General features: G+C 38.3%; 1 protein-coding gene across 1 annotated transcript in view; it reads left to right on the top strand.

Annotated features, from left to right (window-relative positions):
* The window catches only part of LOC131877929 (uncharacterized), a 30,795-nt gene extending 9,775 nt beyond the window's left edge, over nt 1-21,020 (top strand). Inside the window, 10 exon segments of the mRNA XM_059223770.1 lie at nt 1,192-1,425; nt 1,537-1,656; nt 2,104-2,226; nt 2,841-2,960; nt 11,178-11,309; nt 13,984-14,089; nt 14,927-15,014; nt 15,668-16,048; nt 20,360-20,664; nt 20,846-21,020. Coding sequence (XP_059079753.1) covers nt 1,192-1,425; nt 1,537-1,656; nt 2,104-2,226; nt 2,841-2,960; nt 11,178-11,309; nt 13,984-14,089; nt 14,927-15,014; nt 15,668-16,048; nt 20,360-20,621 — 1,566 coding nt within the window. The 3' untranslated portion in view covers nt 20,622-20,664; nt 20,846-21,020.
* The last annotated feature ends 2,396 nt before the right edge of the window (nt 21,021-23,416 follow it).

The following is a 23,416-nucleotide window of genomic DNA, read 5'->3' as shown; positions in this document are numbered from 1 at the left end:
CTATTGGGTTCTTTTTTCTGTACTCCTATATTAATATAGAACACGCACCAAACAGTATCACTAGATCTCAAATTTGGTGTTGAAAGTTAGACACAAGCCATTATTTCGACTTCTTAAAATAAAGCCCTGCCCCAAGACTCTACATTTCAAATACTTTGAAACATATAGACTCTCGCGTTGGATGTGTGAGGAATTTAAAACCGCTTTTAAAAATATTATTTCCAAGACATGGGAGAATAATAAATTTGTCTTCAATGTTAACCTTTAGAAAATGAGTGATTTTTCTAATTTGCATTTCCTATGCTAAGCCAAGTAATACAACTATACTACGTATTGCAAAAATTTGTCAAATGTTTCAGAGCAGGATTGCAACAAAATTTGTACCTCTGTTGGCAGAGCTGAATTTTCTGAGCCTAAAAGTACACATGAAAATGGCTAAACTTGTATCAACATGCGTCAGTCATGCCAAAATGCAATATGGATGTTCTTGGGTGAAAAACATTTATAGCAAAATCTTCCCTTTTAGGATGATTGAAGCGATTGAAGCCAAAACCATTAGTTTTGGCAAAATTTGGAAAAAAACTGAATATTTGAAAGTCTCTCAAAATGGCAGAGTATTTAAACTAAATAGTTAACATTTTAATTCATTTTTTTGGAGTACCTCCTGATCAATAAAAGAGGGACCATTTTTGCAGGGCCAAGACCATTAAATCTTTTTTTTAATCCCTTTGAAACATTTTGAAAACCTTTTTTTTTTTTTCACTTGAAGTGCGTTTTTTTCTTGCAAATAAAAAAAGATGTGCCATTTTAGCAGGGAAAAGATAATTTCAAGAGGTTTGATCGACCTCAAATCAAGCAAGAGAACTCAAAAGCTGTTTAATACCTTTCAAAAAGGTTAGGTACAGGCTTAGTCGAACCACGCAACCTATGGAAACTCTTTCATTCTTGAATCTTCTTATAAGCAAAGATCACTACACAACTTACCTTTTTCGCCAATATCCAATGTTTCTCTTTGATTGCCTTGTCATTACCTGAATTAAGATTAGCTTGATCCGAAAAAAAACCTTCTAAAAACTCACCCTTGACTTCAAAATAAATATCTTAAAGTACATGCGTACCACTAGATGATACATTCGTTATGCAAATTCGCACCGTGACTTTTCTTCCCTATGCTCTCTCTTTTTCGGTCAGGCTGAGGAAGTGAATATCAAGAACAACATTTATCACAAGCGATGCCTGTCGTGCAAGAACTGCAAACGGAACTTGGACATCTCCATCTTGGCCATTGGACCGGATGATGACATCTACTGTTCCATTTGTTGTCACAAGATCTCGTGGCCGAATCGATACCAAGGAGCTTGCGACACCTCTCTGATTCCTGGAGAAGATGGCGAACCCACCAACTGTCCCAGATGTCACGGAAAAGTAGGTTCTTCCTCGTGTGCAAATGGAATAAAAGCCTGGGCGTTGGCCGAGGAAAAGTGAAAAAGTGATGCCATTCCTCAGTATGCTTTTTCTCTCTCGTTTGTTCTCCAGGTGTTCGAAGCTGAGCGGATGAGCACCAAGAAAGCATTGTACCATAAGAAATGTTTCACTTGCATCAAATGCAAATCGGCGTTGGGTTATTTCAGCGCCATTGAAGGACCGGATGACGAGGTAAAGGAAACACGAGGACATTCGATGTTAGTTAACTATTTCTCTATTTTGTGGAGAGCTTTGAAAACGATTTTTGATCGACTTATTCTCTTTATTTTGTTTTACCTCACCTGAATGATGATAATTGATAACGGAAAGAACACTATTTGTCACTTTCATTTGACTAAAAAAAAAATTGAAAGAGTACCTCAATATCAGAATTATGAATCATCAGGCAAGGAAAAGACATTGAATTCAGTTCCAGTCGTGCTTATCATATCTGTCAAAGGTTGATAATATTTTTTGCTAACTTCTTATTTAATTAACATAAAAGTTTTTTTTTCTACTTAAATTCTGGAAAATGAAGGGCGCAAACATCAGATCTGTCTAAGCTTCACAAGCCAAATTGTGAAAACACAAGAAAAAACAATTGACAAGCCATCTTTCCATATTCGAACTTTATTTCAGGCTTACTGCAAGGTTTGCTACTTGAAAAATCATGGCCCAGGCGGGAAGAACAAGTACGGCGACAAGACCCACGTGGATATCGACGAATCGGATCCCGAGGCTTGCATTCGCTGCAAAGGCAAGGTACGTACCCGTATTACATACGACAAAGTTCCCCTATGTATTCTCAGTGGGAGGGACTTTGGGGGCCATTTTCCTTCCACAAACGAGTCCTCGGAGGCGAGGAACTTCATTACTACACAGAGAACTCGTTCCCATTTTTCTTGTGCCAAAATGTGCAGGAATGTTCACATAACAATAACTACAAAGAAGCTCATATAAATTTCACCTCCGGGGAAATATTTATCTTGTCACTCTCCCTAGAGATAAGCAGATAGACTCGCCAAATGAAAGGGGCGAAGGATAGATTTGGCTGAGGCAGCTTATTAGCCCGGAGAGACGGGATTTCTATTTGGTTTATCCTTTTAAGACCGCTTTAGTGTGCAATGGTTGAGGTGCGAGCTTGATGAGGGGTGCTGGTTTTTGTTTGGCCAGCTTCCAACTCGCCAAGTTCCTATTAATTTGATTTGGAGCCTGATTTGGGTCTTGCAACGTCCTTGGGCACGATGATCCCAAGGGGACTCCAGGAGTATCCATTCACGGATGGAACAACGAGACGGGGCACTCTAGATTTTGGAGTCTTTGTGGCTTATGAAAGAGATATATCTCAAGGCTAGAAAATGTCGCTTTTGTTTCAGGTTTTTGATGCTGAGAAGTATTTCACCAAGTCCGGAGTGGTTCATAAATTTTGCCTCAGCTGCAATGAGTGTAAAAGCAACTTGGATGCATCCAGTTTCTTCAATGGAGGCGACGGCGAGGTGAGTTCAGAACTTGTTTCACGTTGCGTCTTCTTTTTGGTTGGTCTCGTTTTTTGTAAAACAAAAAAAAAATCACTTCCGTTTGCCATAATTGACTGCTTCTTTGGACTTGAGATTTTAGACTATGAAATCCATCCTAAAGTATTGTGATGTTCTATAGAGAAAGGTCCTTGGAGCGTTTTCATTACCTTTGCTGCAACTACGCAAGAATGATTCGTAACAAACTGAAATGCACAATAAAGAGCAAAAATGAGAGACACTCCAAGAATGCCATTTCAAGAGAAGGCACAATTAGATTTCTAAATAGACAGAACTGTATGTTCAACAACCACTCTGTTTTCCACTCCAAAACTTCTGTTTTCAATCTTCTCTCTTTTCCTCAAGTGATTAAATCCTAAATCTTAGCTTGGACTAGTGTACAAATACAAAAAGTCCTTCGCTTCAGGTTGTTCTCAAAGCAAATGTTGCAGTTAATATTAATCCATCACTGCTCGGAGATACTTTAGATTTGCACAATTTCTGAAAGCCCATGGCGAATTGTGTTTTTGTTTCCCCAAACATTCGAGCCCATTTTTCTTCCACTTGTCAGAAAGGACATGTCCACATGTTCACATACCAACTTTTTCATTGAGATTTGTGGACAAATGGTAATCTTGATAAGTTACATTGTATTATTGTGTTATCCAGGAAGCTGAGTAAAATCCTGACATCATCAACTGCCAGTAAGACAAGTACAAAGTTTAAAACAGTAATGAAAATAAAATTGTTTTCAAGACAGCAAGTTCACATTGGAATGAAAAGCCATGAAAAAAAATCATCTTGATTTGTTCCAAACGAATTGGTGTAAGATCAACAAGGAATCCTTTACTCGAGAGTTTCATTAAAAGCTATGAAATATTATTTATAGCCCGTCCAAGATCAGTTTCAAAAATAAGCCTGAATCCTTTAATTGATTTTTGAACAACTCGCACACCACAGCTGAAGTTCATAAAACCAAACTAGAACAAAAACTGAGGCATCTATTATTGAAAATCGCTGTAAATTTAGTGTAGCAAAAAAGCAGAAGTAACCTACAGTATTTGGAGCAACTAAATGCCAATGAGTTTACATTTGAAGGAACAAACTAATCACGGGTTCAGAAATGCACCAACACTATTCAGCCTGTCTTAAAAAGTACGCTCTCTCGACAAGACAAAACATTGCAAAGTTGTATTTGTTTGACTAATCTTTTTTATACAACTTATGCATTGTGCATTTCCAAGGCTACTTTTGTGCTTGGCACATTAAATTTGCTGAAACTGATGGATGGTGAAGACAAAGGCTTTCATTTACCCTTCTCACAGAGAAAAGAGCACAAAAATGACCTTCTATCACATTTACCTCCGAGTTTTACAACCAACATTTTTTTTAAAACTTTCCGCTCCGAATTTCAATTAGACCGTACGTACACCTTTCCGTTTCATTTTTGAATCAAAACATTCAATTCATCTTCTCTGCCAATCTCTGACGGGCAAGCAAAAAAAACTTAAACGAAAAACTATTTTGACTCTGATGGGACAGAATTTGATCACGCCAATTCCAAACTTCAACAAGACCCCTTTACTGCCCCCCAAAAGCAATCCTCATGATTTGGCAGGGTTAGATCCCTGATCGATTTTGGTGTCCGGTCACGACATTCGATGAATAATTCAACGCGAGTCAACAATCTTACTACTTTTGGACCGACCCATGAATATTGAGTCCATGGACAATTTGTATTGACATGACACTACCACGTGTACATGTTCCACACTCTACCAAAGGAAAGTTTGTGTGTTTCATAGAAAGTATGCAAGGCTTCGTAAAATACTAGCTAGCATTTATAAATAAATAACATAGTAGTATTAGTAAGTTTGAGCTGGGATATCGACCGCTAATCTCAATTGTGTGGCCTTTGACAGGCTTTTTGATGGATTTGCTCTATTATCAGGGCAGGCAAGCATCATCAACAAATATCACAAAAATAGACAGGTTCCTCCAAATATTCACATTTTCCACAAATGGGAGGAAAAAGAAGATCTTAAAGTCTGAAGGGAGAAAAGACGCAAGAAATGAGAAGCTGAGTGCTGGCTCATCATCAGCACTGTCTGACTGTCTACATAGCATTATGCACGGACTTCTAGAGAAGTGGACTGCGAATGGACGTAAATATTTCTTATCGCCTAAACCGTTCACTGTATTCTAAATGAGCAATTCATACGACCACAAGATCTTGTTGAATAGATGAATATGGCCAAATTTGATGTCAAAGCTATGGTTAAAGAAATCAGGAGATATGTCCAAAGTTATGTAGTAAACACTACACACAATTCGAATTTTCGCCCTGTTCTAGGTCAGCTACATAAGCTTTTGACAATGTAACTTTAAAACCAACCTCTTTTTAAGTAAGTGATATAAAAATGACCTGCCTTGAATTGAAGAGATCTACGTTTTATTTATTTTATTACTTTAGTTCAAGAAGTGGCTCAGAATTGCTCTGACCAATAGCAGGCCGATTTGGCGGGAAGCTCGTTCGCAGTCCACATTTCTAGAAGTTCGTGCATTATGGTATAGTATATACTCGTAGTACTGTGCACGTAGTGGGATGGAAGAGGCGGGCGACTCTCTTCCTCCTTCTTGTGCCTTTTCTCTGGTCTCGGTTATGAGATATGGTGGTATGTTTCTTTTGAATGAAGCTCTCTTCCTCGTCTTTTCATTCGATTAAAAGGCCATTTTCTGTACGTATGAAGGGCACTCGGCGTTTCTCTCCACCTCTTTGCACATTTACACCATTTCCATTGAGAGCTAGGTGGTGGTACTTTTCGTTCCTCGCCTCATCCCCGTCCATCGCCATTTCGCCATTTCGCCAGACGTCAAGAAATGGCGAGTTCTGAAAGGCAAAGGCGCCACATGAAATTCGACCCCTTAAGTTGAATTTCCATTCTCATTTCCACCGGAAATTGCTCCCCCCCTAAAAATGAGAGATTTATGCATTTTGAACCGCCGAAGCATAAAATCTTCCTTGGATTGGGTTCAAACATTGGGAGGTGTGGGAAAGAGGGTCAGAGGAATGATTCAATTGGCCTTTATCCATCTTGTAAAAAATAAGTTTTGTTCAACGTAATTGTTCATTTTTGAGGCCCATTTGAGGGCCTGGTTTATTTTGCCCCCTTCCTCCAAAAATGAATAGTGATGATCATAGAGTAAATGATACTCCAATGTGTAGATTTCAAATCAAATCATGTTTAAAGACATGCCGTTTCAGCGGCAGGGTTTCAAGACAAAAAATTATATAAAGCCTAAATACCCTTTGGTTTGGTTTGCATTTTTGGGAGATGTCTTTAGCTAGCTTATAGTGAGTATAAAAGACTTCTCTTTGGAATCTTGATGGATCTATTTCTCGCATTGACTTGCGTGTTTTAAAGCTCGAAACTTGGTGTTAATATTTCAGCGTTACCCAACGTAAATTACGTACTGAAGAGGCGAGTGGATTTTCTCACTGATTAACGTCTGTATGCTAACACCATGAGCTCAATAAAACCACATAAATAGTAAAATACATAAAAATAGATTTTGCGTTCCGTGAATGCTAAAACTGGGTCACAAATAAGAAAACATAAAGATAGACAAAAGATGACATAGAAAATTTCGATTTATGTAGCACTTTTGCCAATTACTTCACAAGAAAAGTGACATATTAAAATACTTGAGAGGCAATAACGTATTTGATGCATTCAAGTTCGCCTGGTCATCTCAGTTTCTGATGAGATGTTCTCTGGTTCTTGCTCCTGTTTTATCGTATTCGATGCGATGCATCTTGGATCAGGGCAAGTTTCCATCTTCACGAAAGTTAGCTCATGTTGTTTCCATTTTTTAAAGGGGGAGATAAGTCTCTCCCCAGTAACTATGGGCCGATTTACTTTATTGAACTGTAAGTTGATACACCTAACGAATTAGAATTGGTGGATCTGGCTAGCCCTTGAATGATTTCGCTTTCCTTTTCATCATCTTCATTGTACCACTTCAAAGCTTAATAGCAATGTCAATATCTCTTCCTCTGCTGATTATACAAAATTGGTTTGTGGTTAGAATGGTCTAAATTCCAGTGATAGAGATGCTAAACCAAAATCTACGCTTGGGTCACTGACCTTGTCCATTTGGGCTTCAATGAGCTCAGCAGGTTTGCAAAAGCTAAGATGTTTTACCAGGAACATCGAAAGTTTGAGAGAGCTCTCGTATTGAGAGGGGTTAGAAAGGTTGGGATTGTACAGTACTCAGAGAAGGCACCAAAGGTATCTGATACTCTAGTACGTCTTCAAAAGCATCCATGAGCTTGGTCCCAACCCTGGTTTTAGGGTCAATTCTAGTAACCGTAGGGGCTTAAAGTGCGTCTTGAGGGCACCTTCAAGCCTTCAAGAATCCAGGCTAATCCGAACAATAAAGTCTAACTCTTTTCTTTCTTAGGGCTTCTTAATAGTTTAATTAGCTTCCCTGGAATACTCGTAGGGAATACTACAGACTTCCAAATCAGTGGTTCTCTGGATATGCATGGGAATACGAAGGTGTTGATCTTGAAACTTCTTTTCAAGTCAGACGTGGACAACATTTTTCAAGCCACAGCCAGACCTGCCAACTCTAATTCGTTGATAGTCCAAGTAGAAAACAACCATGTGAAAAATCAATTTTAATCAAAAAAATGCACCTCAAAAACATTCCTAAAAGTGCAACCCAATTGTGATTGCCAAACGGGCTTAATCTAGTGAAACGGTTCAAAGACAAATTCAGTGGATGGTTTTTGAAAATATTCTCTAGCCAAATATTTTGCAGATGTTGAAGGCAAAGTCCCCGTTTTGCTCGAACGTCTCATGTAATTTAAGAACTTTTAAAACTCATCAGTAGCCTCATAAAATGGAAAAAAAGTTTGATTGAACTGGCTATCGGGAGCTAAAGTTGAGAAGTGCCACATTTGTCAAATTCACTTCTTCTTGACTTCTGAATTTCAAATTTTGAAAATGAGAAGCTCATCAAGATACCAATCAAAGGCCGTTTGACTCCATTGGAATTGCTGATCAAAGATCACGAGCATTGAATCTCGCATCATCAAAATTAACGCTCCCCATTTGACCCAAAGGCCTCATTAACCAATTTCTTTGTCAAAGCTCATCATCCACACACCCACACACTCACATTCCATCCCTTCCCATCAATTCAATTGCGACAATGACTTGGCAACTTTTTCATGATCATATTCCCCCGAATGGTTACCCATGTCGAGATCCGAATTCTTTCTGTGAATAAAAGCTAGAATGCCAAGATTTCTTGGTTCAATTTTCTAGAACCGTATTTTACAGTGATAGACCACAATTAAGCCAAGTGAAGAATAGAATTAGAAGGATGAAACTATGATTGTCATTCACCTCCATGAGAAGCTTTTTTTGGTCAAAGACGACAAAGCTTGAAATTAAGATTGGAAACCGTTATGATGTTTTCTTAATTTGATACCATTAGTCATGTTGAAATTTGGGAGCTTTTTTAATCTAGACTTATCATATGTGAGACGGAAATTTCCAAAACGAACGTAAACGTTATTGTGCATATTTGTGTATTGATAATCATTCACAGGTTGACTCCTAAAAGACGAACAAATTTCAGCAACCATTACAGGGTGGTGCATTTTAGATGCTTTTTTTAAGTGTCTAAACACGAAAATTGCAATCTAAAATAGCACCAAACTTGGGACAATGCAGTATAGACATTGCCCAATTTATCATCGAAGTTTTTGCTAAGAAGAGCCCTGTACTTGTTTTAATTTTTTCGGTAAGCTCTACTTTGGCGCAAATTTTGAAATTGGTTACATGGGGCTTAACTTAGAAAGAGCCAAATGAGAGTTTCGTAAAGGCCAAGGACATTTAATATAGGCAACCCTGTATACTTTTGGGACGTCACTTGTTGGTAAGGTAACCATCTCCAAGCAATTGTTGTTAAAACGTACCATTCCAATGTAAAAAAAACAAATCGAAGCTACCATAATGCTTCACTACCACTGATTCAAATAGGCATTTGTTACCTGAACCAATTAAAAATGCCTGTCAGTGTTTGCATGTTTTTCCAATAGTTGTAGGCTAGTCTTGCAAAATATCGATGCGGATTTCTTTTCTTACTGACAGCTGTAAGTTTGCAAAAAAAGATATTTCAAAAGTGAATAAAATAGGTTTATCACTTAAATTTGCTCTTGGCATGTCAAAAACAGATCATTTTTGCAATCTGGGCTGAGTCTTACTTTGGGTCTCTTTACACGCCTGACTTATGTACAGTAGTTTAGTACGTAGAATCGAACCATCGAAACCGCCTAATTGGATCAAGAGCATTTTCCAAGCAACATTTTTGGCATGGTTTCATACCAAAAATCATTTCCGGTCTGAAACCCAACCCAGCCGGATGTGCTCGGAGTTTTATCGAACCTTTGTGTCAAGCTTTGTGCTCTTCTTTGCTTTTAAAATGGCTTATTCTTCCGGGCATATGACGTGATAAAAATTGCAAAATAACCCGAAATCAACCTTTATGTTGCGAGCTCTATCCATGGGAACTTGAAATTTAGCCCATGGAACGCGACTTTCCATAATAATGAGCAAGTTCATCTTAGCTGGACTCCAGTTTTGCCCTCTTTGTCGAGGCTCGCATTTTTGACCTTCACATTTCCGAGGAAATCAAGTTACATGGAAAACAAATTTGATCTTCCAAGGAATCTCTTGCCACTCTGGCTATACCTGTATCTGATTGCAATTCTCTTAGGGTTCAAACCTAGGTTTCCAATTACGATTTTCTGTTTTCAAGTTGTCTACCAAGGTGCAGTATAACACAAAAACTTGGATGGCGTAGGTATGAACCAATGGTATTTTTCAGTGGTTCATGGCGTAGATAGGAAAGATAGAGCTCTAAACGTAGGGGCCACTGGTCATACCTTAAGCTCTGGATCTTAATTTCAGATTTTATGATGAGCGATTTGTTCGAGAAGATCGATTGATCATTTGTTAAAAGAACTCAAATCCTAATTTCAGCAAGATCAGATTTTTTGTCTTTATGTAATAGCGAATCAAAATTATCATTGCCTCTCTACAGGACTTTTAGTAGTCAAACAAATGGGTGAAGTGTATGAAAACTGTGTTGGCAACTTACTAGGACTAAACAACATGGTTCATTTAAGATCGGCCTAAGTTAGACCAAAAATGCTCGATTGCCTCGAAAATAAGCTCTTAGGCACCAAATCCCACAACGTATACATCTAGCCGGCTTAGAAAAATATGTCATTGGCTTAGCTCATTTTTGAAAAGATGTTATTGCCAAGGGCCAATTCAACTTTAAGTATTGTGTACACTCTCTCATCCATGATGCATTTCTTGTTATGTAAGTTATCAATAGCAAGAAAGGTTGTTCCGCCATTATCGGGGGTAGATGTCTGTCATTCGCTACTTCAGAATACACTGTCAACTCCTAAAAGGTGTTCCATGTACGGCAGATGTCAATATTTCAGAGTGTCTCAGAGCTCAGTGATAAAGTAGCGTAAAGACATACTATGTGGTCTGTATTTCAATTACGAAAATGCTTTCATTTCCTCCAGGTTATATCCAGGAAGTTTCATTGAGATGAAATGGCCTTTTCATCGTCGGAGGAATTGCTAATACTGAGAAAAAGTCGAGTGGTTTTGATAGCTTTTGAGATCTTTCCATTTTTCGTATGATCCTAAAAGAAATAACTCGTGCAAGCATATTTCTAAGCAAATTAAGAAAAATGTTAAAATATGAACAGTTTAAATATTACCTTGACTTTTATGGTCCCTTGTGTTGAAGCATACATGTTATAAGAACAAACTTTCCAAAAAAGTATACTAATTTCATGTATGTAGTCCCAAAATCAGGTTTCGAAGTGAAATGTCCATCTTGTGGTATGAAATTGCCTTCTCTTTCCTCGAACAAAATGGAACGAGCTCTAATTTTAGTAATGCATCCATCTTCCTTGCCACTTGGCTCGAAATTAATGGTCGCGTTTATCTCATTTCCTCTCTTTCCATGACTATCCATTCGAATTATGTTCCAGCTAAAACTTTCCTCAAGCGTCCAAGTGACAAAGGGTGTGAATAATAAATCTCTTCCAAGATTCCCCTTCATCCTCTCTTTCTCTTTTTTTTTGCTCTACCTTTAGATTTATTGCAAGCATTGTTATGCCGTCAAATTTGGTCACAAACAAAAATCTGACTACACGGGCTGGATGGACGTGAAGGCCATTCAAGGTGAAGCCGGAGACAAGCAATCCTGTCCAAGGTGCACGGGAAAGGTACGTCATATGTCAGCCTGAGATTCGTGTTGAAATCATACTTTTTTCCACCTCTTCCAAGAAGAGATTGCTCTTACTTTCATTGGTCACGAGGAAATAGTTATTACATTCATGGTGCTGATATGTGCATGTTTTGGATACTTACCAAAATCAAAACGTATAGGTTGAATTAAGATGGCAAATAACGGGGTAAATCTATAATAAGATTGCTCAATAATTGACAATTTTAAGATTTAGTGATGTCAATTGTGAGGAAACAATTATAGTGTACACTTTCATAGAACATATCATTCTTGGCTTCAAGATGACTCAACATCAACTGGCTTTATTTCGATCAAATTTGACAGCCTGGAAAAAATGAAACACACTTTTTGGCATTCTTTTCTAATTTTAGCCTCATTTGTTTTTCATTTCAAATTTTACGGACAGAAATTTAGTCAAAATCAAAAATGCTATGCTACTTGGTTAATGATCACTAATTTTGGAACCTTTATTTTTACTGATTTGTTTTCACCAATCTGCAGGACAAGAATCAGCGACAACGGAATGTAACATTTACTTTTCATGATGGAAATAAGATTTATTCTCCCTGAAAAGTTTCCAGAGCTGAGGAGGAAAACTTTTCTTATTCTCTGTCCTCAAGGTTGCTGAAAGCTAGTACCACGCCTCCCTCCCGCCCTCCACTTTTTAGTCTGCTGGCTTGGCTTCCTTCCTGCCTGCCAACAAATGCCCTCCATTCAATTGAAAGTCAAAAGAAGGGCTTCCAAATTTGAGGGTGTCGAAGTTGAGAGCTTTGCATTTTTTCCTTTCAATTCTGTCCAATTCATCAATTCCAAGAATTTTTGTCGTTCCATTGCCATCCTATCAACGATCCAATTCAATTTCTTTTATCCAGACCTAGCAGTTTATATCCTCTTCAAATCGAAACGACCGTATTAAATGGATAGTACCCAACGTACAATCCTCATGAAAGTACTGAAGACCCAAAAAGTTACTATTAATATCGGATTAATTTGAACTCCTAATGCAGAATTTCATTTATAAAAAAAAATAAAAAAAATACAGGGATATGGAATTAAGCTAGATGTGGAAATTTGATTCAAATGATCATAAAATAAATTGCGCGATATAGGTTAACATTGATTGAATTGTAACATATTGTGGACCTGAAGCGATACTGGGTGGGTAAAAAGGCAGAAGTTCAATTTTTCATTGTTTCATTCAGTCTTCGAAGTATTATTTGAAATTTTATTTTCTTCCAAAATAACCCGAAGTTGTTAGGAAAACCGACCGACCTATTCAAATGTTAATAAGAGCCGGTAAAAAGATGTGGTTATTTGAGGCCAAATATGATAATTTCATAGGGCTAAAATGGTATCCTAGAAAAGATGTGAGACTACTGGAGTACTCTATTCTCCTTTCTTGCAAAATTTCAAAATCAATATACGTAACTGCATTTGCCTTTCTCATTGAATTCAAATTCAAAAAAACTATAGGGCATGTCAAGTGAAGGAAATTCAAGAAAAAATATGGTCCAGCACCTTGATTTTGGGTATTTTAGGGAGGAAGAACACAGTCAACCATCCGCTCATTGAATTTTTAATAATTGAATGATTTTGAGTGAGGTGCGTTACACAACCCAACAAAATGAACATGGTTGGTGTTCTTCGGTGAACGTACTATTAAATTGGCTCAATACCACAATGCTGTTTGCTTAGACAAGCAGGTAAAATGAAATAAATGTCAAAGTTCACTGCAAGCACAATGTAGTTTGGCTGGGCATGTTGTCTTTAATCTTATGTAAACGTTACACATAGTTTTTAAATCGAGTACATAAAACTTGTGTTGCCATTTTGTTGCGCCGCGGCCTAGGCGCCCCAGGCCCTTCCAACCGAAAGGCTAGGTTAGGTCAGGTCAGGTTAGGTCAGGAATGACTTCAAAATGGCAACACTGACTTTCTGGATGTTGACAGGTTATGTGCTTATGTACTCGGTTTAGAAACTCCATGTAACGTCCATATTGATTTTACTCCATTGAATAACGTCAGTTGTTCATGAACGCGTTCACTTGACAAGCCCTATTGGAAGGTGGCATTCAATGGTCGAACGAAATCTTGGTCAAAATGTTTCACCCATAATTTCAACATCCCCCCCCCCCCGCTCTTTTGATCGTGCAAGTTAGCTCTACCAAAACACACTTCAAATAAATTTCTTCATGAAATAAAGTCGGATTTATAAAAATCGTATTTCGTTGCCTTCTCTTTTCAGTTTACTAGCAGATTAAATTTGCACACGTGAAATTTGGATTTTGTATACTTACAGTAAAAACCACTCCTTTGGAAACCCATTCTCACATAAGAAAACTGGATTTCAAAGAGGCATCACTTTTCCCTTGCAAGGTTCCATCATATTGTCATCTCATTCAATCAGATGTTCAACTTAAGCCATTCCGAGCCTGATTAGGCCTTATTTTTCAAAGCCCCACGAGGAAAAAGTGACCCCCCTGCATAATGTACATAACTATTTCCAACCATCTTCATCAGGGTGACTGTCAAAATCTAAAGCAATTTCGTTCTTGGACAATGAAAGCTTTCACTCGGTTACTGTGGAGATGATTCAAGTGAGTCCTAAATCATCAAATATGTTCTTCCATTTCATGATCACACACAATGAAGGTCTTTGAGGCTGAGCGAATGGTTACTCGTGTTGGCAGCTTCCATCGCAATTGTTTCAGTTGCATCGATTGTAATCGAAAGTTGGATTCAACCACATGCTGTGAAGGTAAGGTTGTGCTTTGAAATCAGTTGGCGACCTCAATTGAGTGACCTCCTAAACAAGAGTTGCATTGGTTGTCAACTTCATTGAACCAGCTCTTTCAGGACTTTGTTCCTTTTCAACCAGATAACAATAAGTCTTTGGGGAACTACTGTACATTCGCTTTGTTATTCGCATTTCGGTGTACAGGATAAGGCAAATGGCCGTCTTTCCTTTGCCGTTGTTTTTTTGCCGGGAAATTTGAAGAGCTTCAAAATCACAACCGCGAAGAATGGCCTTCCCCAAATATATCATCCTCGGGAGGCGGGCATGTCAAAAGCAAGAGAGTTAAAACAAAAAAAAAAAAAAACATCCTTGGCACTCACAATGTTATACTGAGAAGAAAACGAAACATGTTGGTAATGTTCCTTGAATGTCGTAATTGGCCTTGAGCTTCAACCTCGATTTTTGCCTTAATAAAAAAGTCTTTTGTTTTTATTGGTCGCTGGAAAACTGGCTCTATTGAGATGACAAGCCTCATTTGGAGCGGGTCCTTTAAGGCCATGGCACATTATTTCTCCTGTTTACTCCTTTGGAACCCTGGGCTTTCTTGTGCCAAATTTCCTGGGCTCATAAATCAGTGGTGTCAAAATAGACTTGGTCGTGTAACAGTGGCCAAGATTAGACGATGACTTGACGTGATTCTATCTATCCGTGTTTGTGCTCTCACTTGAGGGTTTTACAACATGTGGAACGAGACGGTCCCTTTGGCACTTGGTCCATAGCCAGCTCATTTTCCTTCTCGTCTCGTTATTCTCTCCATGAAGGCATTTGTATTCATATGATGAAGTGATCTTCTTTCAGGACCAGATGGCGAGATTTACTGCAAGTCATGTTATTCCTTCGGCTTTGGTACCAAATCCAGGTCCAGACCCAAGAACGACTTCAGAGGGTGAGAACAGAGAGAAAGCGAGAGGAGTACAGTTACAAATTGTCCCAATCCGGGGATTTTGCCGCATTGACTGGATTGGCTTGAATTAGAATCTTAATTAGTCTGGACGAGATCTGGCAAGGCAATGGATTTTGGGGAGTTTCCCTTGTGAAAAGTGATATATTGTACAGATCAAAGTGGAGATGGAGGATAAAAATGTTATCCTGTGGGGAATGTCTAGAGTGGAGTGAAACTGGTTTATATGTCCAAAAACATTATTTGTTCTTTTTTGGTCCCACTTGGAAGAACCCTTGGTGACTCTAAAACAGGATCTGATTAGCAATATGGTAACCCCCAAGCTGTAAGAGGCACTTAAGCATTTTTGTCATTATTTCATTTATTCATGGGATCCACTTCGCTTCAATAAGTACCATACAACCACTGATTTAAAATCAAATTCTCAATGATGAGCATGGACTCGATCACGTTTTATGATGACATCAAATGGAAGCTGACAATAACTCTCGACCAATACTTTGGACACACAGACACCCGTGATGCATTTTCCTTCAAGGTTTTCATAGTCAAGATAATTGGATGGGAATGGTTCGAGTTCTGACATGATTCCTCCCACCCTTTCCATGCAGAGTCTCAATAATATCCATTTATTCCAGCAGCAGAGCTATGAAGACAAATGTTCCCAAGATGTTCCAAAATAATGACGACATGCTAGCCCGTTCCTCCATCGAGACCTGGGTGATCAAGGCCGAAAAGGACGACCCGAACTGTTGTCCCAAGTGTGATGGCAAGGTCTATGATGCCGAGAAGATGGTGACAGCAGCTGGCACCCGTTACCACAAGAACTGTTTCCGTTGTATCGAGTGTTTGCGTCTTCTCGACTCCCTCACAGCTAATGATGGTCCTGATGGGAACTTGTATTGCAAGATGTGCTACAACAAACAATATGGACCTCACACAAGGTCGTCAGACATTGACCACAAGCTCAATAACACCGCCTTGATCAAGAGCCAGGACGACAAGAAGAACTGTCCCAGGTAGGACCAATCACCCATGAATAGTAATGAATAATGTTCCAAAGACGAGGGCGAGGTTAATCCTTGGTGGGATGAGTCATCAATAAGTATTGACATGATGGGAACATGCAGTAACAAATGGGCTTGGGAACACGTTGGACCTTGTTCAAGAGAGGGAATTTTGGATGAAGTTTTGATCTCGGAAATGGACCAATCCCGAGCCTCGTTGAAGAACGTTGAAATCCACTTGCAATGGTAGAGAGTCTACTGTAAGATACTCATTTTTTAACTCAATTTGATCTCTTGAGTAGCGAAACAGAAGAGGGGTAACTGCCAAGTTTTTGAAACCGAGGGAGTGAATGTTTGATCGAGAAATGAGCATACTTTGCTACATAAGCTGGATCTTTTCTCGATCTAAGATTCATTCTTTTTGCTTAAAGCGCTGGGTTCTGGCACTCACTATGCAATCGGAAAAACTTCCTGAACTCGAAATACATGCATCACTTTGGGGTGGAAACAGGGCTTCCACAACCAAAACATTTTTCGGAATGTATTGAATTAACATTTTTACATTTTTTCCCAAAAGCAAAAGATAGCAAAAAAAAAAATCGACAAAAGGTTCAAGCGTTGAATGAGTTAGAGAATAAGCAAGTTTTAGGGCGAATGCTATGTATTTTTACAATTATGTTACAAAGTTTTTAAGAGCTGATATTAAGTTTCATTCCATTTACAGAAACAGAGGTTATACATGTACAGTCACTACGATAGCACATACGAAGCAATTGGGAGCAGAAATAGTGACTACAACCGCAACGCATTACTCGTAAAATCGCGGGTTAAAGGCTAAAAGATGAGAGCATGATTCTGCAGCAAAACATATAATCACTATTTTAGAACTTATTGCTGGGTCAATTATCTGAAAATAATTTTGAGAGTAAGATTCTCAAGGCAATTAAAAAAGGTAGCGGGCTTAATTCCTTAAAATAATTCACTCTAACATAATTTTTGATCTTTGAGAAGTTTGTTGGTTATTCTTTTTTTCAAAATAAACAATCTTAGTAAATAACGTAATGGTATTTTAATAATTTCATTGTGTGTTATTTATTTTCATTAAGCGGCGTCAAGAAGTTGTGACAATAAAATGGTAGGAAGGAAACAAAAAACATGCTGCAAAGACATAAGGCGTCAATTTCAAAATGTCAAAATAAATGGTTTCTGATGAACATGAGAAAAATCGATTTAATTTTATCCAAATAAATCAGATTATCTAAAAAAAATCCACAATGTTAAAAAATAAAATCCGATTTTTATTGGAAGCCTCGGTGGAATGTTAGTTTTTGCTCCAACTACTAATCGTGTGGCAAAAAAAATGATATTACTTGACATCTTAAGCCAACCTTACTAGTTGACATTTTTCCTCTCAAATTATCAGATGGTCCAGCCAAGCTAACAATATACATTCATTAGATGGCTCTAACAAAGGTAATATTGGAAGATTATCATCATCACTTTCGTCATATCTTGGCTTGCTTTTGTTGCGAAATGCTATCAAAGAGACTGCTGGGTGTGTTATGTTGGAGATGCACAGTGCAGTATTACTATCTTGAGTTGGCAATGTTCCAAACAATGAATGGTCTGGCCTTACTCAATGCAACATTGGATGGCCCCCCAAAATATGTTGGATGAGCAGCTTTCCACTCATTGTGTACTTTTACTTAAGCAGCCGTGGGCAATGACAACCCAAAAGTTAAAGGCATTTATCGGACCTCCCTGCATCCTGATCAAGGTCGTGGAAGCGACGTGTCAGGCTTCCATCTGTGCAATAGTTTGTAAAATCTATATCGCTTGTGGATTCGATTGATCTGCAACATTTGCAGCCAAGAAATATTAATACATTTAAAAATTTAAAAAAATCACGTCAAGGAAACACTGCACACTCACTTTATGTTAAAAAATGAATTTACCCTTCAGCAGCACAAAAGAAATATTTCAAATTTTTAAGGCTAAAGCAATTGGAATCAAATTAGTAATAATTTAAATTTGACTAAGATTACATGCAGTTGTAACGAAAATATATCTTTGGACACCATATTTCCATTGTAATTGAATTCAGTTTTGTCCGTATTTAATAACAAAATACCTTCCAGTATCTGAAACCAATTATTTTATTTTTTTTGTGAGTAAACACATGTATTCCAAGGTAATTGTAATTGATTTGATTTTGTCGAAAGAGTTGATCATTTCGTGCAATGGTCAATCAAATGAATATAATGTCCCTTTAAGAAAATGCTCTTCTTTTTGTTTTCATTTATTCCCTTTTGGAGCAAAAAAATAAGCTCTCCCAAGATCCAGACAATTTTATGAAGGACAATTTTATGAAGGATTATATGAGGGCAAGGACTTTTTTGCAAATTCCTATTGACGATCATGACATTGACGATTAAACCCCTTCAATAACTTACCATGCGTTGAAAAAAATCCCATTTGGTTTAGAATTGCCCCTTTGCTTTTCCGTCCGACTATTCAGTGGTGTTCCACTCCAAACCAATAAACTTACGACAAAGACCTTAAGCTCATAATTGGCATTTTGAATAAAACAGACTCAAATTAATTGCCCCCTTATTTTGAATGAGATCCGCAGTGAACCATTCCCGTTGAAGTTCAAACGAAGGCATTTCTTTCATGGACAACATAAATTCAAAATTTGAGGGGGAATTGGGGTCTTCTGGTTTTCAGCACGGTTCAGTTGGACTTTCATGTTAAATTTCAAGACATCTGACTTCAATCCCATTTTTGTTTTTGTTCTACGTTTTTTCAAATGTCTACTTACTGGTCATCATGACGGCAACACACTCAAACTAAAATTGTGCCCACTAAAAATGATCTCCCATGTTCCATATTGGGAATCCCGTTTTAATTATTCTCTATAATGTACGATCGGAGCCCAGAACGGGCAGGAGCTTCTGGACTTCTTTCTCCTCCTCTTGAATCTTCTTCGCCTTCTTTGCGACCAACCTCCTCTTCACTACGCTACGCTCTCGTTGAGGTCGTGAACCCGTTTCCTCGTCTTATCCTCGTACTCAAGCTGAACAGTCCTGACCTTGAATTCGCGATCAGCCTCGAGCTTGGTGACCTCCTTGGTGGTGTCCTCCCTGATTTTGGCAATCTTCTTCTCCTTCAACTCTTTCAGGGCTTCCATGGCAACATGAGGAACGGAAAAAACACGAGAGAGTCGATAAATAACGCGTTACCGTTACCGTTATCTTCAAGTTCCTTGTAAAATGTAGCTTCCCGGGAGCATATTTTGGTCTATTTCTCTCATGCAATTGAACATTAGTAGACAAATAGCTATTGTCTACATTGTAAGCAATAAATTACCCTGTTCGATAGATTTGGCATTATATTTCTTGAATATTGCCATCATTTTAACTTTTCGTAACATATCTCATAAGGAGTCAAATCTCTATTTCTAAATAGGATATAATAATATGCAGACATCCCACACAATTTGTTATTTACATTTTGATGTTGTCTGGTATTATACCAATCTATTTTTTGGATGGGGGTAAACCAGAACTGTCATAATATTCATTGTGAAACACAGCAACCTAGAGCGTTCCAGTATCTTCTATTTCCTCTAAATTAAATACATAATATCCATTCATAGGTAAAACTTTTTTTCTCATTAGCACACCTTTGAAATATTGTTCTTTCTGAAACATTCTCACAATTTCTTGATTTGATAACCTTGATCAAAGCTTTGCTTTGCCAAAATTTCAACTTGATTCACTCCCTTTTTGATATATAAGCACTTTGGCCTTTTTTCTTTGGTAGATATGCCCCCTCCCCAATTTTCATAGTCTTTGTAGCCTTTAATAAGTTTTCAATTTCTCCGTTATCCCTTTGTTGTTCATTCTCAGCTTTGGTCGCTTGTTTCTTGGAAATTTAGATCTTTAGCAGCGGGAGCAACAGCAGATCCCACACTTGCAGCACCTCCAATATCAGCAAGATTGGCATGAATTGTAATAGCGAAGCCACAATTCTTATTCAGTGTTTAAAAAGTTTTATATCTTTTGTAGTGTTTGTAGTATTGCTTTACTCAGCTGATCTACTTGTGTCTGTGTTAAAAATAAATTGTGGTTAGCAACTCCAAAGAAAACCCTGCACCTCATTCAGAGGGATTAATCGGTTGTGTTGGGTTATTGAAGTTCAAGAGGGAATGGCTTTCAAAGAACTTGGGCTTCTAAGAAAGGCTTACGTTGTCTTATTTTGTCTAATCTAGGATTGTTGGGTAAAAAACTCATTCTCTCTGTGTTTTTTTCATGTACCCAGATGTGGGGGAGCCGTCTTCAAAGCCGAGGAAATCGCCTCTCACGGCAAGAGCTTCCATAAGAAATGCGCCTCTTGTGCGGCATGTGCCAAAAAATTGGATCACGCCACGGTGACACGTGGCGCCGACAACGACATCTATTGCCGAAGTTGTTATGGACGGAAGTTCGCCGGCAGTGGATATCGTGGGGCGGGTTGTTCCAATTGGGTGGATAAAGATGCTTCCGATACCCTCCGGCACTCCTATCAATTCTTCTCGTTCTAAGTCTGTTTCATTCTTAAGGTCATCACTTATCATGTCATCATTGGTAAGTATGAAGTGGTTTATGGGGAATCCTTTTGGCTAAGAGTGTAGGAGAAAAATAAAAGAAGGCGAAATATGGGCATAATCCTATCAATTTGAAAGTACTCTGATGCAAAGTAGGCTTGCTCCAATTTGGAAAGGGTATGCATTTAAATGAGATAAACAAAGGCTGTTTTCATTTCCAGGTCCTTGTTGCAGGTTCTTATCACCGAAAATCCACAAAATGGCCATCATGAGGCGTGTTATCCCCCTGAGCCTTGGTGGTTGAGCCTTGAGCATATCTTCAGAATGTTTCTTTGTCTCAAACTTCATGTCTAATCTGCAATTGGTAATCTGTGAAATACATTTGTGCATTCGCTATCTCTCGTTTCTGTACACCTTAGTTAACGAAGTTCTTGAGCTTGTAAATAAAAAAGAGCATTAAAGCATTTTTGCTCGAAAAATCACTGCCCTATTGAATTTCAGTTTTTGTGTCAGGATCCTATTTCCATTCACTTATGCCAAGATTTGTGTAATCTGGGGATGAGCTTTTGTATACGTTGGGCTTTGAGGATGAGAGGCGGCTTTATTAAATGGAAACACTTCCAATATTTGTTGGTAATCCCAATTTTCCTTTCAACCAAGCAGGGAATCCCAAAGTGGATCCTAATTCCCTTTTCGACCTAAAAAGTTAGGACCTCTACACACATACTACTACTAAAAATTCACAGTGAGTACTAAATAACGACAACAAGTAGGACATGAAATATGTATGTGTTTGTCGTCAACAGGGGGTGAAGAAGAAAAATGAATGAAGGCCACATAAACCATATCAATTTTGGGAGGGGAAAAGATCCAGCCTTTAATTAGCACGGGATATCCCGGGGATATTAGAACTTCCACCTACAAAAGCTGAATTCAAGCAAAGAGGTCTGACAAGGAATTTTGACAAAAACAGTTCACTAAAGCGAGGAGGATTCCTGCCAAGGATGGAATTGCTATTTATTCAATACCCGTTGTTTTCATTCCGGGAAGCTTATAAAAATGAGGCTTGAAGAATATCAAAATGGTCAATACACCTATGACGAGTTTATTCTTTATTGCTTTGGAGCTAAACGAAACTTGCCTCAAAGGAGAAAACGTAAAAAGGCCAAAGAGCTTAGGGTGAAGACCATGCCGAATTCTTTACATCGAACTTGAATATATTTCACGGATAGTGAATTAAGATTATACCCATGAAAGCGGCTTTTCATTGAAGAAATATGTTTCAGTCTAGTCTCAATGAACAAAAACAATATAGAAAATTATGGTAGATAATTCCTTCATGAAACGAATATTTCAGGGCTATTCATTCACCAAAGAAGAAAGATCAAATTTGAACAATTCGGAAAAGATAAGGACTGTCGATGTCACCATCAGTAAACAGGCACGATATGGATGACAAGGGGTAATTCTTGGAGTTATTGAAGGGCGAAAATGTTGGCCAAAGAGGCTGCGCTGCACCAATTTTCACCTCAAATAAAAGTTTGTGACAAAATTGATGAAGTTTCAAAACCTTGGACTTAGGAAGCGCGATATGAACATCCGAAACATTAATTTTGGATGCTCGATTGCAATGAAAAGAAAAACTAGGATTTCAAAAAAATCAGTAACTTTTTCGCCCCACTGTCACCATTAATTTTGAAATCTAACAAATATTTAGTTTTCCACCTTAAGGGCACCACAGGTCGATTACCTTTTGATTAAATCAATTTTTGGACGAACGAGTTTTTTATCACCGATGATGGATTACCTTCCTGATTCTCCACGATTAAGTTACTAAAAATCAGCCTTGATGAGGACAAATTCATGCTCTCTTGCTCTGTCCTTACGTTTTCGAGTTGGAGATTGATACTCTATAAACGAGTTCATCAACAACCAATAAATCACTTCCGGCATTTTCATTTTCATTTGGTCATTATTATTGGTTTATGTTTATTCACGCATATGCCCCCTAACTCTTATTCAAATAGAATACTCTAAAATGCACTTTCATGCATCAGACATAATGGAGAATAATAGATCTCCCTCTTGCAGTTCTTGCAAACTAATTAATCGCCCTATCTGTTGGCAAAAGGAACTGTTACGTAAAATCCCCCCTTTGTTTCACCTTTTCTCCGCTTTGACAAACCTCAAGTCTTCCGATAGAGCCTTTCTTACCTGTCTTGTCGTGACTTAATCCACTTTTTTGCCACGCTGCCATCTTTGTGTCGTTTTCGAGTCTCCTTGTTTGCTCCATTTGGAACGTAATGGGCTCCTCTGGATTCTCACATCTCATCACGCAAGAACATGCCCCAAAGGCTCTTTCCAGTTCTAGTCAATACATGTCACTACGGCGGCTCCATGATATAGGGACAGACATTGGCTTGATTAAATTCCAGAGATATCCTAGAGTCTTTTGTTCCACCATCCCAAGGCCAAATATGTTCCTTGGTCCCATTTTTCCAGGGTGCAGAGACAATAGATGGCCTTGTCAAGCTTCGAAGGCCGGAAATATGTCAAATGATCCCAGATTAACAACTCCCTATTGGTGTAATGGTCTGTAAAGGTGACAACCCCAAGGTCCCTTTGCTTTTGTACTGTCTGTGGTAGGGAAGTTTCGGGGATTTATCACCGGGTTATTCCTAATCCAAGCCTATTTTAACCACCATTGCCTGTTATCTGAACTCCAGAAGCAGTTTAGTCTATTTTATGATATCGCAAGGGGGAATGGATGACTCTAATTTGCAGTTTAATGA

Source organism: Tigriopus californicus, chromosome 3 (assembly GCF_007210705.1).
Source record: "Tigriopus californicus strain San Diego chromosome 3, Tcal_SD_v2.1, whole genome shotgun sequence".
Taxonomy (NCBI): Eukaryota; Metazoa; Arthropoda; class Copepoda; order Harpacticoida; family Harpacticidae; genus Tigriopus; species Tigriopus californicus.
This window is presented reverse-complemented; position numbering and strand designations above follow the sequence as displayed.